At 44.9% G+C, this 16,666-nt stretch overlaps 2 protein-coding genes across 4 annotated transcripts in view; one reads left to right on the forward strand and one right to left on the reverse strand.

The window, feature by feature from the left end:
• Positions 1 to 16,666, forward strand: part of MTOR (mechanistic target of rapamycin kinase) — a 115,503-nt gene that overhangs the window by 46,520 nt on the left and 52,317 nt on the right. The gene's annotated exons all lie outside the window — the stretch shown is intronic.
• ANGPTL7 (angiopoietin like 7) lies at positions 2,980 to 9,956 on the reverse strand. The gene is made up of 5 exons (XM_030878564.3): positions 9,125 to 9,956; positions 6,403 to 6,503; positions 5,422 to 5,616; positions 4,351 to 4,549; positions 2,980 to 4,126 (listed from the first exon to the last, which is right to left on the reverse strand). The coding sequence occupies exons 1-5, from the start codon at positions 9,492 to 9,494 to the stop codon at positions 3,957 to 3,959; spliced, it is 1,035 nt and encodes a 344-aa protein (XP_030734424.1). The 5' UTR covers positions 9,495 to 9,956; the 3' UTR covers positions 2,980 to 3,956.

Raw genomic sequence — 16,666 nt, forward strand, 5'->3', positions numbered from 1 at the left:
AATTTTTTGCTGTTATGAAATTACAAGCAGCCTTAAATGTTAGCTCCACAGCTCCTAGAGAACTGTTCACTCCCCCTAATGATCATCAGAGAATATTAGCTTCAGGATCTAATTATCTTCATGTAAATGCTAACATGGTTGATTATTTCACTACAGATAGTTTAGGAAAAATCACCCAGCTAATAAGTACCTCCACTGTGGCTGAAACAGCCTGCTGTGTGTGCTGCTTCCTTCATTTGAAAGGATAATCAAATAACCAAGTTTTCTGCTGGCTCTGCTTTTGAGTAGATGCTAAAAAGTGTTCCTTTCAACACTTTAAAAAGTGACCAGAGGGCTCCCCTGGTGGCGCAGTGGTTGGGAGTCTGCCTGCCGATGCAGGGGACGCGGGTTTGTGCCCCGGTCCGGGAGGATCCCACATGCCGCGGAGCGGCTGGGCCCATGAGCCATGGCCGCTGAGCCTGCGCGTCCGGAGCCTGTGCTCCGCAACGGGAGAGGCCACAGCGGTGAGAGGCCCGCGTACCAAAAGAAAAAAAGAAAAAAAAAGTGACCAGAAAGATAGAAATAGGGCTTCCCTGGTGGCGCAGTGGTTGAGAGTCCGCCTGCCGATGCAGGGGACACGGGTTCGTGCCCCGGGTCCGGGAGGATCCCACGTGCCGCAGAGCAGCTGGGCCCATGAGCCATGGCTGCTGGGCCTGCGCGTCTGGAGCCTATGCTCCGCGGCAGGAGAGGCCACAGCGGTGAGAGGCCCGCGTACCCAAAAAAAAAAAAGGATAAAAATAGAATCATGTCTTTCCCCAAATAAATTGGACTTTGAATGTCGATTTCTAAAATACCACATATGGTGACATTTTTTTTTGACATTAACCTTGTCACAAAAAGTTTATACTTCAGTTATTCAATTGTGTATCTATAAAAGTATGAGTAAATTTCAGCAACTATAGGTTTTGATTAGTGTAATATAGATGTTTTGTCCCCCCCAACTTTATTGAGGAGTAATTGACAAATATAATTGTAGATGTTTAAAATGTACAGCACGATGATTTGGTATGCATTATGGAATGATTACTGAGATCAAGGTAATTAACACATCCGTCACCTCACATGGTTAGCTCTTGTGTGTGTGTGTGGTGAGAATGCTTAAGATCTACTCTCAGCAAATTTCAAATATACAAAACTGTATTATTAGCTGTAGTTGCTATGCTGTGCATTAGATACTCAACTTACTCATCTTACAACTGAAAGTTTGTACCCTTTCACCTACATCTCCCTGCTTCCCCATTCTCCCATCCCCTGACAACCACCATTCTATTCTGTTTCTATGAAATCAGCTTTTTAAAAAATGATTCCACATATAAGTGATACTATACAGTGTTTGTCTTTCTCTGTCTTACTTTACTTAGCATAATGCCCTCTAGATTCATCCATGTTGTCACAAATGATAGAATTTCCTTCTTTATGGCTGAATAATATTCCATTATGTGTATATTATATGTGTGTATGTACATATATATATACACACATAATATATATATACATAAACTATATTTCACATTTTCTTTATCCATTCATCTTTTGAAGGACATTTTAGGTTATTTCCATATCTTGGCTATTGTGAATAATACTGCAATGAACATGGGAGTACAGATATCTCTTTGAGATAGTGATTTTGTTTCCTTTGAAGTATATCCAGAAATGGAATTGCTGGCTCACGTGGTACTTCTGTTTTCAATGTCTGGAGGAACCACCAGTATAGTGGTGTAGTGGCTGCACCACTTTACATTCCCACCAACAGTGCACAGGGCTCCCTTTTCTCCACTTCCTTGCCAACCCTTATTATGTCTTGTCTTTTTAATAATCGTCATCCTGCCAGGTGTGAGGTGGTGTCTCATTGTGGCTGTGCTTTGCATTTCCCTGATGATCAGTGGTGTTGGGCACCCGGTCATGTACCCATTGGCCATTTAGATGTCTTCTTCGGAAAAATGGACTGTTTAGGTCCCTGGCCCATTTTTAAATTGGATTATTTGCTTTTTTGCTATTCAGTTGTGTAAGTTCTTTACATATTTTAGATAGTAACCCTGGGTTATGGTTTACAGATATTTTTCTCTCATTCTGTAGATTGTCTTTTCAATTTATTGATTGTTTTCTTTTGCTGTGCAGAAGCTTTTTAGTTTGAGGTAGTCCCACTTAATTTATTTTAGCTTTTGTTGCCTAGAGCCTCAATTTTCTTTAGTTGTGGGGTGTATAGCTGATAAGAGAAAATTATAAGCTACTTCTGCCCTAGGCATGTTGTGCTCTTCCTTCTCTTCATCTCCTAACCCCCAGTCTTTTTCTCCTCTCTCCAAGCAGTACTGTGCTGGCCCACGAACATCTCAGATCCCCTGCCTGCCTTAGGAAGTTTCTGTCTGACTGCCTGTCCCATGGGAAGCCCTATTCCAGTGTACTTCTTCTCTACTCACTTTACTTCTTTGAAAATCCTGAGGGTCTTGTTTTTAAGGTTAAGTAGGTTCCCAACAATCAAAGGACTATAGGTACAGTAGAAAATAGTGAGTTCGAGAATTATGCTTACCTTACACTGACTAGTTCAAGTGAATGGTTCTTTTTTACAAGGAAAAATTGCTTCCTGAAGGTCAAACTTATTTGACATCTGTTATGACTAAAGATGTTTCTTTTCCCTCTGCGTATATGTAAGTTTGCTCAAGTAGAAAGTAGGAGTGTTGGTTTGCAAAGTGTTTTGAAGCCAGGGGTGGCACTGGCCTCTGTGGTGGTTGGGTGGAGGTCAGACAGAGTCTGACCTCTTCCAGTGGATGCTGCTGCGCTTTTTGTCCCTCGCTTTTTCGTCTTTGGCTTCCTGCTCCTCCCTTGGTTTCCCTGAAGACTGCAACACACTCAGAGTCTCTTTCTCACGGCTCACTCTCTGATTTTTCACTTAAAACTTTCCACCATGTTCTCAGTGGTAATAGTAATAATTTTCAAAGGAACGAGGTTTAAAAGAGTTTATTGTAGAAGGAAGAAAAAACTTTGAATGTTTAAAACGAACTGCAATGTTGTATTTCTACAAAGCAAAATGCTTATATACAGCGTGAATTATTTCTTAACCATAGTGCCATTTAACTTCCTGTTTCAGCCATTTTTTATAGATGAGATAAAAGAGGAAGCTCTTTGAGCCCTTTTCTTACAAAGTAAATAAAAATAGACAAATCTGTATTGACTGTGAAGATTTTAAGGCAGTTTTTTGCAAGCGTCCACAGGGACTTATCTTCCCCTCCCACTGGAGCTCCTGCCACCACTGGACCCACTTCCTGCCTCTCAGTGCTGGGCCCTGACCGAGGCCGAGCAGGGGAGGTGCTCAGAGGCCAATTGCAAGGCCCAGAGCCGTGGAGTTTCCTCCAGTCAATTCCAGCCTGGGTCCGTTCACCTCCAGCAGAAAAATTTTTGTCTTTAAAAAAAAAATTGTGTAGACTGAAGATAATTTCATTGGATTTAAAAGCAGAAACTCCTCTCCTCCACCACCCTCTTCACTCCTTTCTCTAACACCCAAGAGAATCAAAATAATCTGGTCCTTTTCAGCAAAGGCATTTATTTTCTGCCCTCACGTAACCTAGGCCTTAAGGAAAATGCTTAAAGTGAACTCACAATTATTTTTCTTTCACAGAAAAATCATGTGGAAAAGAAGCTGCTGCTATGTCAGGGATCACAGGCAGACAGCCCACTCAGGCCAGCCCCCTGAGAAGTCTGTGTCTGGACCCACTGTGTTTAATTAAATATTTCCTCCCATTTACTGTAACATCCTCAGTACATAGATTTTTTGGTTCTCCTAAGAGACTTACTCTCTCACTGAAGATGATAGGCCATTTTCTGTCCCTGCCCTTTTTATACTCCCTTCCTCTCCTCCTCTGCCTTTTCCCAGCCTCCGTTTGTCTCCACTTCTCCAGCCCTGCTCCAGAGCAGGCTTCTTTTTACGGCTGGAAGTCTTCTGGGCGGATTTTCATCTCCACTCGTTTGAGGGAGTAGCTAGACCCATGCCAGCCGTACCAGGTGATGCCGTCCAGGTGCTTGCTGTGCTCCCCAAGGCGGTAGTAAACACCATTGAGGTTGGAGTCTGTGCAGCAGTTGTACCAGTATCCACCTGGGACAGGAAACAGGTCAGTGCTAGTATGTCCTTGGAAATAGCTGATAGACCAGGCAGCAGGGATTTGTGATGCTTTTTAAACTGTACCTAAGCCATTAGGGTCAGTGTCAAACAGGAGTACCAAAGCCAGAATACCAACTGCAGTTATAAATTCACTCTTTCTCCTCCAGTGGGACTATGGCCTTGTACCTGAACTCTGACTTCCCAACCCCAACTCTCACCTTTCCGGAGCTGGGCACACTTGTCTAAGCAGTTGTCATTGTCCTTGTCCTTGGTGCTGAAGGCTGTGTTGTTGTGATAGACAAGGGCATCGTTCCCCACGTTGCCGCTGTAGTTCCCCAGGAAGAGGCGGTAGCTGTTCCGCTCATTGCCCAAAGCAAAGTGGCTGTACTCAGCGTAGCGCATGTTGCCCTCCCAGTCCTGTCCGGGGGCAGAGCCTTAGAAAACTGCAGCAGGGCCTTCTTTCATACCATCCTGCACCGCTTCCCTCTCCCCAGCTGCAGCCACACACCTTTTTACTACTTCATTACTTGTCTACCTCTAGTTTAACACACTAACACACTTAGATACAGCGTGAATTTAACACACGTATATACAGCGCGAGTTATTTCTTAACCATAGTGCCATTTACCTTCTTGTTTCAACCATTTTTTATAGATGAGATAAAAGAGGAAGCTCTTTGAGCCCTTTTCTTACAAAGTAAATAAAAATAGACATATTTGTATTGACTGTGAAGATTTTAAGGCAGTTTTTTGCAAGCGTCCACAGGGACTTATCTTCCCCTCCTCCAGGGAATCAGAAAACAAGGGTCCTAGATCAGACTTCTCTCCTGGGTCACCACATGGCCCTGGTTAGTCTCTCATTCTCTTCCCCTTTACATCCCTGTCTGTAAGGTGTACACGTGTGTGTGTTTTGCTGTATCCCACTCTGAGATGTCGTAAGAGTAACCTGAGAACATAGTGACGCTTCAGGGCCTTTGATGAGGGTCACCAACCGATACCAGTAAGGTTTGCACGTAGAGGACCTCATGCCCCAGGCCAGGGCAGGGACCACAGTGTTTCAGCCCAGCTGACTGTTGGATTCCTCTGCTCTGGCCTGAGTCTGGCCTCTCCCTTGTACCTGCAGCCTTGTTTTTGTGAAAAATAGGAAAAAAAGCCCTATTCTTCCTCAACTGTACTGCAACCTGCAGGAAAACCATCACAACAAGTACACCAGCCGATGGCGAACAGGAGTAGGAATGACGCCCAGGAGTTGCACACAGTTGGGCATGGCGGCCCTGGTCTCATGCTCACCTCCATCTCCACGCGTAGCCGGGTTGGCCGCCTGGAGAGCCGGTGGATGTGGTCGTTCCCCAGCCAGAAGTCCCCACTGATGCTGCCAAAGCCCTGCTTGTACTGCTTCCAGTCCCGATAGAAGGAGACAAGGCCACTCTTTCTTCTCTGAATGGTGGTCCAGCCACCACCTGAAGTCTCCATGTCACAGAACACCTGGAGCAGAGGGGATGCCCTCCCTGGTCAGGACGTGCCGAGGCAGGCAGCGCGAGCCTGAGCGTGGCTTCCCACCTTTCTCCCACCCCGTAGAGCCAAGGGACGTGTGCCCTTCCACAGCCATGCTGGCTCACTAGGCAACGATTCTGCCCCAGGGTTGGCAAGCTGGGCAGGCTGGTGGTTTGCTGAGATTAAAGTTGAGGATAAGAGCAAGTGCACGGAGAGTCTGAAAGGAAAAAGTCCAGGTCCTTCTGACACACTCCCTATATGTTCTCTTTTTCTCCCCAAAGAGTCACTGCCGTAGGATGTGGCAAGGGATCGCAGCTAGTTAGGTGGTGGTTATAGCATTATCTAACTGTTAGAAGGTTTAGTGTTTGGTTGCTAATGATTTGAAGGAGCAAAACAGATGCCTGGATTTTTTTCCTCCATAAATTGAGTATTTAGATAGCTCTCTGGCGTTGATGTGTTTGCTTCTCTGTCTTTTTTTTTTTTTTTTTTTCGCGGTACACGGGCCTCTCACTGTTGTGGCCTCTCCCGTTGCGGAGCGCAGGCTCAGCGGCCCTGGCTTACGGGCCCAGCCGCTCCGCGGCATATGGGATCCTCCCAGACTGGGGCACGAACCCGCGTCCCCTGCATCAGCAAGCGGACTCTCAACCACTGCGCCACCGGGGAAGCCCTGCTTCTCTGTCTTGAGTTTCCCTCTCTTTAGACTGTGACTAGCCCTATTGTCCCCAGCCTTTGACGGGTGGAGGATAGATGGTAGTACATGGGCTGTGATGACCTCACCTCCAGCTCAGGGCTGCCCAGGAAGTCATCGGGAGGAAGCTTATACACTCCAGAGATGCGGTAGTTCTTCTGGTAGAGAGACGAGCAGTCGTAGATGGCATCTACAAAAGGAGAAAACCACAGGGTGAGCATCCAAACCCAGGGGCTTTGTGGCTAGCCGGCATCCCTGCTGCATCTAAATTGAAAGTTTAGGAAGGGAGACTTCATTTCTACCACAAAATTCACAGGAGTGTTCATTGCTGGGCAGTGTCTGGACTTGGGAGAGGTGGGCATCAGGAGGCCAGGAACGGGTGTGTTTTGGCCTCACTGGTGGTAGGGCTGAGGGCTAGGGAAACCCTTCACCTGGATAGCACAACGGTACAAACAGGTGGCTTCAGGTGTGTGCTGAAATGATCCCCCTGTAGTTCTAGGGCATGAATTCTGGAAACGTTACAATGTGTAAGGGCCACCAACAGATCCTCCTGTTTAATAAATTCAGCTTCTGGGACAGCCAGCCTCTATTCCTAAATAAGTCATGAAGATCTCATAGGGTCTGGTTTTATTGTTTTCTCGGTTTGTTTTTCTTGTTTTTCAGAGGTAATGGCTACTGCCTACTAGGTCCCTTATTAGCAGAGATTTATAATTTTATCTTTCCCTCCTTAATCCAACACTGCTAGACAAATGAAAATGAAACACCCTAAGGAACCCTTGGAGGCCTTCCCCTGACACCATTATTAAAACAAGGAAATGAGAGATTTGGGCAGGCGGGCTTTCACTCTGGGGTTGATTTTAATGTTTCCTCAGCTGCCCTGGGGGCTAGTGCTTTATGAAAGATTTTGTCTCCTTGTTGTTCTAAACATCAAAGAGCTTTGTGGAAGGGACAGCCTTTCCAGATAGGATTCAGAGAGCAGGAACTCTCGCCTGTCTAGGAGATGCCTCCTGCCCACTGTGTCTTGGGATTCTTTTCTTGGTGACCGCTGCACTGGGCCTTCAAGAAGAGGACACAGTGGGCAGTTTCCCGCTGTGGGAATTGTTCAAGGCAGAGCACTTTGGGGAGGGGAAACGGGAGACCCTTGTCTTCCCTATCAGAGGTCATCACTTCCTCTTACTGATGAAAGCATCAACATACTGCTTTCTCCAAGAGGCTAGCTACTTACAGAGTATAAAGGTGACCCCACACCTGGTAGCAGAGAAGAAAAGTAAGGAATGATGGCCTGGGCAGGAAGAGTAAGAGGCCCGGCAAGAGAGCTGCATTTGACTCCCAAGAAACTCCTTGCTGGGAGATGAGAAAATCCCGTTTGGAGGAGCAGGACGTGGCGTTGGTCAGATTCCTCTGTCTCTCCTGGTCTCCTGTGTGTCTGGTTTCATCACACAGACCAAATCAGGACTCACTTCTCTGGAAAATGGCCCGAGAAGACCTTTCTAGTCCCAAACTGAGAGTCAGGAAGTACATGCTTAGAAAGTGATTTACACACACAAAAAAATTTTTATTGGAGTATAATTGCTTTACAGTGTTGTGTTAGTTTCTGCTCTACAATGAAGTGAACCCCTCCCTCGTGGACCTCTCTCCCCCCATCCCCCATCCCACCCATCTGGGTCATCACAGAGCACCGAGCTGAGCTCCCTGTGCTGTACAGCAGGGTCCCACTAGCTATCCATTTTACACGTGGTAGTATATTTATGTCAAATCTAATCTCCCAGTTCATCCCACACAAAATTTTTAAGCTTAATTTCATGTTAAAACTTTTTCTTCATTTGAGTTGAGGATAACCAGTAAGACTTACTCTGCTCTTTATTCTTGGCTTGGTTTATAATATGACCAAAAAGATTTTCTTTTAAGTTCTTATATCAGCAAGAAATGACATATCTATAGACTATGCTCCTTGTAACTAATAATTTCCTGATAATTTCAGCAAAGCAAATTTCTGTCTGAACAATAAATTCACCTTGGCCTGTCTAAGCCAAGCTAAGTAGAAACTGAAAATTGTTTTGGAAAAGAAAACAGGAAACGTATCTTATTTTCGGCCTACTAAAAATGTAAATTTCAGCATTGCATTTTCCTGTATAACTGGGGAGAATTTTATTTGCAATTGTGGGAAAAAATAGAAATACCAGACTTGCGCAACCTTGAGGAGTCAGTCCTTTTTGAACATGAAGGAGTCCTTCAGATGACTCTGGGCAGTGTCTGTGCACTTAATTCTGAGCCAGTGAGAATTAGGTTGGCAGACAGGACACCGAAGTCCATTAATGCCCATTCCACTAAATCCCAGGGACCCGAGAGAACTGTTTTAGGCAAAACTTTGCTTCTAGAGATGTTATGATTTTGGTGTTCTTTCCTGCTTCCTTGGGACTGAGGGTACAGCCGGTCAGCTCTGGGTAAGGAAGTGGATTAATCAGGAAAACTGGAACCCAGTTTCTAAGACTTGCTTTGTGACTTTGAGCAAACCGCATGATCTCTCTGTGTTCCAAGATGGTAATTCATACCTTCAATATGCCAAAACATTGCAGGGATAAAAAAAAGCTGGGTAAACGTACAGAACCTTAGAAATCAAAAGAAATACTTCGTAAGCCTTTGCTAAAGAGAAAATAGAGCTGGTGGCACGTACCCAAGAAAGTAAGTTCCATGAGAACCCCCAGGGATCGTTCTGACGACCACGTCACCTAGAAGCAATGCTCCAGACAGGAGGCGCTCGACTGTGTGAGGGGGAAGGTGGTGAGTAGCGTGAGGACACGTCCTCCTTACCTGCCAAAGTCTGGGTGACAGTCTGCGCTGCCTGCAGCTGCATGATGCCCATCTGATTGTTCATCTCGGAGTACTTGCTCTCGGCCTCTGTGAGCCGCGACTCCATGCGCTTGGAATTGCTCTCCAGCTCCATCACCTGCATGACCACGCTGACCCAGTCCCTTTCCTGCTTCCTGCTCAGGTCGCTCAGCAGGCTGCTTAGGTTGGCAATTTGGGCCCTGAGCTCCTTCGCCTCCTCACAGCAGCCGGCCACGGTGAGCTCTGCAGGTGTCTTGCGCTTAGGGGGCTTCTGTGGCCACACTGGGTGGCTGACAAAGGCCACAGTGAAAATGCAGAGCCAGGCCACGGCCGAGAGAGTCTCTTTCAGCATCTTTCGTGGGCCTGGTTGAGGAAGGCTCTTCCTCTGGGGGAATCTGACTGTGTCCAGCTGAGGCGTGCAGAGCTGCGGCAAATTAGAACCTAGCCCTTTCGCTCTTGGTGGACTTAGCACTTTGTTGTTCCTCTCCCCTTGCTCTTTCTTAGCCTTTCTCAAAACTTGAGTTTCTGAATGCGCAGCTTAATTGGGTATCCTATAGCCTTCCTTCCCAAGACTGAATGCTCGACAAACTCAGCATCTTAAATATTGTTTTCTGCCTGCACCTCCACCCCTACCATGGCCGTGCATAGCGCTTTAGCCCCTCCCAGCTCATCTGGGAGGGTCAGGTGCCTGTTGGGTGAAGTCAGCGTAAACTTAGGCCAGAGGAGGGGAGGAGAGAGACAGGGGCAGTCTTTCTTTCCTTGCCTGCACAGTCTCTGGGCTAAGACAAGAGGACTGAATTTGTGTGTTTCCAGTTTTGCCTATTAGATTGTACCCCTGCCAGCCACTGGCTCTGCTCTATAAGCAAGCAGGGCAGGGTCAGAAGAATTTCCAGATTCCATTCTAAAGGTTATATAACCGTGGGGTGAGCATAAGGTAGGCAAAGAGAGTTGGGAATAAGACTCTCCACTCACAGGGAGGCCTGTTACTGCAATCCACGCTGTTTATACGAGGCTCTAGTCTATTTTGGCATCCTTCTGAATGTGCTTTTAACAAGGCTCATTATTCCTTTCTCTGATCATCATTCAGTGTTTTACAAAACCCTCTTTTGGCCTGGATCTAACGCTATCTCACATTTGAAAATTTCCAACTTAGAAAAGCTTTAGAAATAGAAGGATAGAGGAAATCTCTTAAGAAGCAAAAAAGGGCTTTGTAGCTTGTACCCACAGGCTTTACCCAGTTCTTTCTTTTTACATACTTTCTCCTTCAATAAAGAATGGGCCAGTGTTCGCCTCTCACAGTTGACATTTGGCATGAAAGTGGCAGCGATGGCAGCAGGGGTGAAAACGCAGAACTTGGTCCGAGGATGGGCACCTGCACGCCCACCAGTGTTCATGCAGAACAGAGAACAGGCACAGCCACGGCCCATGGTTCTAAGCCTGGAAAGTATGTTAAAACATAGAGAAAAACATCCCCATTGCCTAATAATCCATGTCTGGAGCCTCATTTCCCTTTTCCTATGGAATATGGTTTGCAGATTTATTCTCTGTATATGAGATATATATATATTCTCTATATATATCCCTGACAATAGGGATATTGTCATTTTTCATGTACTGTATTTAAAGGAGATTCCTCCTTTGAAAACAAGTGGGGAAAAAAACTGGGTTTTCAGCAAATCTTAAATCCTTAAAATGAGCTTTTCACTAAGAAGGTAAACAAAGTTCCCTCTGTCCATACACGGTAACTGTCTTCTGAACATGCTCTTGCTATTTCCGGGTGCAGTGCTTATACTGTTGTTATTCCATATGGGCCCTTCACACACAAGCCTGAGGCCTGGCAGCCCTCCTTCCCGCCGTGACCCCCAGAGCCTTTTTCCAGTCAGGGCTTCTGCTGCTCAGAAAGTCATTTCTGTTCAGGCAGCTGGAGTTACCAAACACTTTTTTTTTTTTCCTGTAAATCAAAAAGCAGGAGTGGATCAGGTGGATCAGGGTTTGTTTGCTAACCTGCTCATCTTCTTTGCCTGCTTAGGAGTGAGGATGTTGCTGGAGTCCTGTAGCAGCTTGTCATTCTGCTCAAAAGGGTCTTTTTAGAATTGGCACTGTCAGCCAGTCCCTGCTGTCTCTTTGCAAATGTCTAGTCCAGCCGGGCACTGCAGCCTTAGCTCATGGAGCTCACTTCACTAAGGCGAACCTGGCCCCGACTGCCAGCATCCGACAGGGTCATTCAGCAGGGTCTGCTAAACTCCACGAGGATCTCCTACCCAGCTTAACCGACACTGAGCACTGAGCTTAAACCGTGTGGCACACAATTGTATGTAGCCTCACACACGATGCTGCTGTCTTGGTAGAGAACATCATGGAACAATGGCGCTTTATGGATTCCTGGCCGGCTTTTTGTTTGTTCTTTCCAGTGACCATTTCCTCTGCCCAAACAGAAGAATTTTGTTATGAATAGATTTTCATATCTGGGCAGAAAATGAATCGATCATTCATATTTGCAACCCATGTAGCAGTCCTTTCCAGGAAAGGTAGGAAGGGGTTCCTAAGTTTGGATCAAAAGCATCTAGCTTTTAGCATGAGTGCCTACTCTCTGACATTTGTTTTCTGGAAACTTATTTCTAACATAAGGCTTAAGTTGGAGACAGAAGCTTTTTTTATTTGAAGATTTTCTTAAATTGTCTAACCTGCCCAAATCTTCAACACTGCCCCCCCCATTTTGAGAAAAATAGCTAGTTAAGAGTATATCCCATGCCAGAAGATTATCTGTCCTCCAAAACATCTACAACCCTAGGGTGTCCTAGATTCTGAATTTCTGAAAGAAGGAAAAATAAGTCCTTGTTTTGAGTACAGCTAAGCCAGTAGAGAAAACCAGGACAAATGCGGAAGACTAGAGCAGTTTTCCCTTCTCTGAGAGGCTTTTAATCCCTTCTCTGCCCTTCGGTGAACAGTGTGACCATAAAAAATGGGAATTAATTGAGAAAATGTGGAAAACCTGTGTTGGACACCTTACAGTTTTTCCTTTTCTCCATTTTGCTGGTGGTGAAAGAGGGTCAGCTTGGAGCTCTTGAGATAGATGTTTATGAAAATAAAGCTTATGTTCTTTTGAGAAAAGCCAGTGAGCTTTTACTTCACAGTCTGGGCTGTGCTGCCTTAGGCTGGCACCAAGGATTGGATGTGTCCGAGCAGCCTGGGAATTCCAGAGCTGAGAAGGGCCTAGAGCTGGTCTTTCCTTCTCCCCCAATAGGGGCGTCATGTCTCATTTTCTTGAAAATGTTCCTGTTAGAGAGACTCCTTGTTTTCCAGTGTATTCGTGCCCCTGCCTACTCTTAAACCATCCTTCCAAACTGGTGAGGGAGGAACAGCTGCCCTCAGTGCCAGGCTCTGTTTGTTGAATGAATACATCTCAGAAGAATCTGCCTTGTTGTTAGTTTAGCCGTGTGTTTGTGGTCATATTTTACTTCCGAAGTCTTCTAACGAGCCACAGCTGCCTTACTACATGTGGCTATTTGGTCCCTGACCCTTCTACCGCTCAGTCCTACTTCCATCTCAGCCCGAAGTCCAGGTCCATCGCAGAAGGTATTTGCACCTCTTCCCTAAGCCTTCTAGTTTGCCACTTCTCCCAAAGAGTGTGTCCTGGGCTTATTAGAAACCATTTCTTTCAGGCCTCCTCTTAGTGTCTACTGTTTAATTATAGCACTTAGCAAAAAAGTCTGTCTCTGAACCCTCTTAGGAATTTGCAGCCTCAGGTGCCTCACAGGCTAGGTGGAGAGACAGACAGCTGAACTCCAGGGCAATGTGACATGCTGGGGTGGGGGACACAGCAGAGGGGGAGTGCCCAACCCAGATGAGGTTCTGGAAGGTCTCCTGAGGGAAGTGATACCCAGGGTTGTTGTTTTTGTGGGGTTTTTTGGTTTTTTTAAAGGAAGAAGTAGCCAGAAGTGGGAGAGGGCATTCTGAGCCAAGGTGCAGCTGTATGAAAAGCCTGGGCTTATAGAGCCTAAGTGGTCAAGTGTGGCGTTAAGGGGCAAGAAGGAAGAGGAGTGGTGGCAGGAATTAAAGCTGGACGAGTGGAGGCGCGTCGGGCCTCAGGGCCCTTGTACATCCTGGCGAGGCTGTAAGTGTTACTTGGGAGACGGGGCTGTGGAAGGAAGCCAGGAAGCTTTTACTTCTTGCTTTGTTTTTTTCTGAGTCTCACCAGGACAGTGGCTCTTTGTAGTTACCAAACAAGATTTTTAACTGGAAGTGGGTGGCTTAGAACATCAGAATTTCTTAAAATTGTAATGCATTCATATTAAATGCCCTGAAGGGCTCATCTGGCTTGAGGATTAAGGAGGTGGTATCTGAAGGACTTAAAGTTATTAAGTCTAGAATCAGATAAATCTGGGTTCTAATCCCTTCCCATCACTTGATAGTTATATGACCCTGGGCAAATTAATTAACTTCTCGGAGCTGACCAATCTGTGAAATGGGGATAAAAATTTTAACTACTCCTGGACTTCCCTGGCAGTGCAGTGGTTTGGACTCTGTGCTTCCACTGCAGGGGGCATGGGTTTGATCCCTGGTTGGGGAACTAGGATCCCACATGCTGTGCAGCACAGAAAAAAAAAAAAAAGTTAAAAAAAAAAAATTATAACCACTTCACAGGATTTTTGTGAGGACTAAGTTAAATACAGCAAAAGATTAAAAATAGCTAAGGCATTTTTGAAGAAGAAAAATAAATTTGGAGGAATTACCTTATTAGAAATGAAGATTTATCTTAAAGCTACAGTAAGTAATTAAGGCAATGTAGTATTGGCACAAGGATAGACAAATAGATAAATGGAGCAGATTTGAATGTCCAGAAACAGACCCACACATATATGAACACTTGATTTATGACAAGGTGCCACTATAGAACAGTGAGTTCCTCTGGGTAGGCTAGATAGCCTTATGGGGGGATAAAGGTTCTTGACCCTTACCCCATACCACACCCAAAACCTCAAGTCCAGGAGATTTAAAGTCTAAATCGGAAAACAGTAGGGCTTCTAGAAGATAACATAGGAGATTATCTTCAGCATCTTGGGATAAGCAAAGATTTCTTAAACAAGATTTGAAAAACACTGACCATAAAGGAAAACATGAAATGCAATAAAAGGAGTCATTTCTTTTCACTGGAAAACACCATGAAGAAAGTAAAAAGGCAAGAAGGTATTCCAGTACATACTTCTGTGTATACTGTATCCAGAGTATATATAGAACTCCTAACAAACAAACAAAAGGTAGCCAGTTAAAACATTGGCAAGAGATGTGAACAGGTACTTATTTCACAAAAGATTATGTCCACAAGGCCAGTCGACACATGAAAGACTGCTCAGGCTCATTAGTCCTTATGGAAACTCAAATTTAAACTATACTGTGCAGGACTTCCCTGGTGGCGCAGTGGTTAAGAATCCGCCTGCCAGTGCAAGGGACACGGGTTCGAGCCCTGGTCTGGGAAGATCCCACATGCCGCAGAGCAACTAAGCCCGTGCGCCACAACTGCTGAGCCCGCGAGCCACAACTACTGAAGCCTACGTGCCTAGAGCCCGTGCTCTGCAACAAGAGAAGCCACCACACTGAGAAACCTGCCACACCACAACAAAGAGTAGCCCCTGCTCACCGCAACTAGAGAAAGCCCACGCATAGCAACGAAGATCCAACGCAACCAAAAGTAAATAAATAAAAATAAGTTTTTTAAATAAAAAAATAAACCAGAAGGTGCAACTTACACACCAATCAAAATGGCTGAAATGGAAAACACTAAATTCCAAGTGTTGACGAAGATGTGGAGCAACTGGGATTTCCATACCCTTCTGGTCAAAATGTAACGTGGCAGTTTGTCAGTATCTTCTGAGACTGGAACATGCCCCTGTAAGTGAGCAATTCTACTGCGAGATTTGTTCCCACCAGAAATGTGAGCACCCACGCGCCAAAGGCACATAGGAATGTTTGTCCAGACTTCGCTGGTGGTCCAGTGCTTAAGACTCCGCCCTTCCAATGTAGGGGGCGTGGGTTCGATCTCTGGTTAGGGAACTAAGATCCCGCATGCCACATGGTGCGGCCAAAAAAACAAGGAATGTAGTAATGTGACTTACCATAGCCCCAAACTGAGAACAGCGTAAACCCCCATCGACAGTAAGACAGATGAATTGTGGTGTGTTCATACAGTGACACGCTATTCAGCAGTAAAAGACAGAACTACTGCGGCATGCAATGACATGGATGTGTCTCGTAAACATAATGTTGAATGTTTATATAGAGTTCAAAACCTGGTGAAACTAACCAATTGTATCAGAAGTGAGATAGTTGTTACCTCTTATGAGTTGTTACCTCTGGGGATGAGAAGGGAAGCTGTGATTGGGAGAAGGCTTGGGTGCTTCTGGGATGCTGGCAGTGTGTTGTGTTCTGTTTTTTGGTCTGGGTGGTAGTTATAAGGGTATCTTCACTTTGTGACAATTTATCAAGCTGTACAATTAGGTGTATACTTTCCTGTGTATACATGTTGTACTTCAGCCAGGAAGCTTATTTAAAAATAGATAATGCACATAAAACACTTTGTTTTTTTTTTAATTTTATTGAAGTATAGTTGATTTACAACGTTGTGTTAATTTCTGCTGTACAGCGAAGTGACTCAGTTATACACATATATATATTCTTTTTCACATTCTTTTCCATTACGGTTTATCACAGGATATTGAATATAGTTCCCTGTGCTATACAGTAGGACGTTGTTGTTTATCCATCCTGTAAAGAATAATTTGCATCTGCTAATCCCAATCTCCCAGTCTTTCCCTCCCCCCACCACACCCCCCCACCTTAGCAACCACAGATCTATTCTCTATGTCTGTGAGTCTGTTTCTGTTTGGTAGATATGTTCATTTGTGTCGTGTTTTAGATTCCACATATGGGCAATATCATATGGTATTTGTATTTCTCTTTCTTACTTCCATTAGTATGATAGTCTCTAGGTCCATCCATGTTGCTGCAAATGGCATTATTTCATTCCTTTTTATGGTTGAGTAATATTCCATTGTGTATATGTATACCACATCTTCTTTATTCATTCATCTCTCAGTGGACATTTAGGTTGTTTCCATGTCTTGGCTGTTGTAAATAGTGCTACTGTGAACATAGGGGTGCATGTATCTTTTCAAATTACAGTTTCGTCTGGATATATGCCCAGGAGTGGGATTGCTAGATCAAATGCCAACTCTATTTTTAGTCTTTTGAGGAACCTCCATACTGTTTTCCATAGTGCCTGCATCAGTTTACATTCCCATCAACAGTGTAGGAGGGTTCCCTTTTCTCCACACCCTCTCCAGCATTTATTATTTGTAGACTTTTTTTTTTTGAACACTAGTCCTTTGTTTGTTTGTTTTTAGTATTTTTTAAAATTAATTAATTATTTTTGGTTTCGTTGCTGTGTGCAGGCTTTCCTTAGTTGCGTCCAGCAGGGGCTACTCTTTGTTGCTGTGCGTGGGCTTCTCATTGCAGTGGCTTCTCTTG

This window comes from Globicephala melas, chromosome 1 (assembly GCF_963455315.2).
Source record: "Globicephala melas chromosome 1, mGloMel1.2, whole genome shotgun sequence".
NCBI lineage: Eukaryota > Metazoa > Chordata > Mammalia > Artiodactyla > Delphinidae > Globicephala > Globicephala melas.

Coding starts and splice junctions, on each gene's coding strand:
- ANGPTL7 (XM_030878564.3), bottom strand. CDS start 9,494: ATGCTGAAAGAGACTCTCTCGGCCGTGGCCTGGCTCTGCATTTTCACT. Junction 6,504..9,124: donor TGTCACCCAGACTTTGGCAG/GTAAGGAGGACG, acceptor CTCCTTTTGTAG/ATGCCATCTACGACTGCTCG. Junction 5,617..6,402: donor TGGGCAGCCCTGAGCTGGAG/GTGAGGTCATCA, acceptor CCTCTGCTCCAG/GTGTTCTGTGACATGGAGAC.